The 964-nt window shown below is 46.0% G+C and overlaps 1 protein-coding gene across 1 annotated transcript; it reads right to left on the bottom strand.

The window, feature by feature from the left end:
* Window positions 1-130: 130 nt before the first annotated feature.
* On the bottom strand, window positions 131-607 carry MELLADRAFT_110116 (uncharacterized protein; the record flags this gene model as incomplete). Its single annotated transcript, XM_007414138.1, has 2 exons — window positions 131-469; window positions 560-607. The coding sequence occupies 2 exons, from the start codon at window positions 605-607 to the stop codon at window positions 131-133; spliced, it is 387 nt and encodes a 128-aa protein (XP_007414200.1).
* Between the last annotated feature and the right edge of the window lie 357 nt (window positions 608-964).

Genomic DNA, 964 nt, shown 5'->3' with positions numbered 1-964 from the left:
ATGATGTGTAAGGAGAACGTTAATTTATCCTCAATACATTCTGTGATCATCTGTGATCATTCCATTTAAATACACATAGACCTTAAGATATAACTTTCAGCGACTCTTTGCAAGGAAGACTGGGAATAAGCTACACAGGAATGACCCCCAAGAGATCTTCTGGCTCTGGCTCTGGCCCAGCCTCATTATCTTCGGCAGTGTGCATTTCCTCGTCCTTCGGTGGACATCTCTTGTACCACACGGAAAGCCCTTGAGTAATTGATTCGGACCATTCTCCTGGTGTCACTGGAGACCACACAGCGTCTGTGACTGCTCGATGTAAGTCTGCATTGTAATGAGCACCAGCGTTGACGATGTAGGAGTTGAAGCTTTTGTGAGTCACTTCAGGGCGCTTGTTCTTGGCTTCAGTACGCTCAACACGGTAACTCTTGGTTTTGGTTACAGCACATCGTCCTTGATGGCAGTTGTGCTGTACGTTGAGAACACAAGTGACGGTCTGCAAGGAAATGAAATATTAACAGGTGGGAAGCCATTGAATTAAATCCGGGAGGTAACGTACATTGGTGTGAATCCAAGCTTCGCCTGATGTTTCTTTAATTTCCCTCATGCCATAATATGGATGGAGCCCGGGCGATAGCTGGCACTTTCGGACTTGAAGTAACACAACCTTTGATCCAACCTGTTCCCAGATGCCACCAATGCGTCCCACATTTATAGGTGAGTTCGCTTGATATTTAAAATCGACCTGCCGTCACAGTCCATTCCATTATTAATACATCTGAATGACCCAAATCGAGAGGAATTTAGATTTGGAGCGTACAAAAATGAAAGCGGTTTCGAGACTTTCTGGCCGTTTTCAAGGACAACCTGAAGCACCCTTTTCCACTGCACATTTGGCCATTTCCTCGAGAGTTCCGGTGGTGGACATCATCACACCGGAAACGGTCCGAAGATGGGAATCAGG

Source organism: Melampsora larici-populina (assembly GCF_000204055.1).
Source record: "Melampsora larici-populina 98AG31 unplaced genomic scaffold MELLAscaffold_41, whole genome shotgun sequence".
Lineage (NCBI taxonomy): Eukaryota > Fungi > Basidiomycota > Pucciniomycetes > Pucciniales > Melampsoraceae > Melampsora > Melampsora laricis-populina.
The sequence above is the reverse complement of the archived record's forward strand: the minus strand, read 5'-3'. Positions and strand labels throughout refer to the sequence as shown.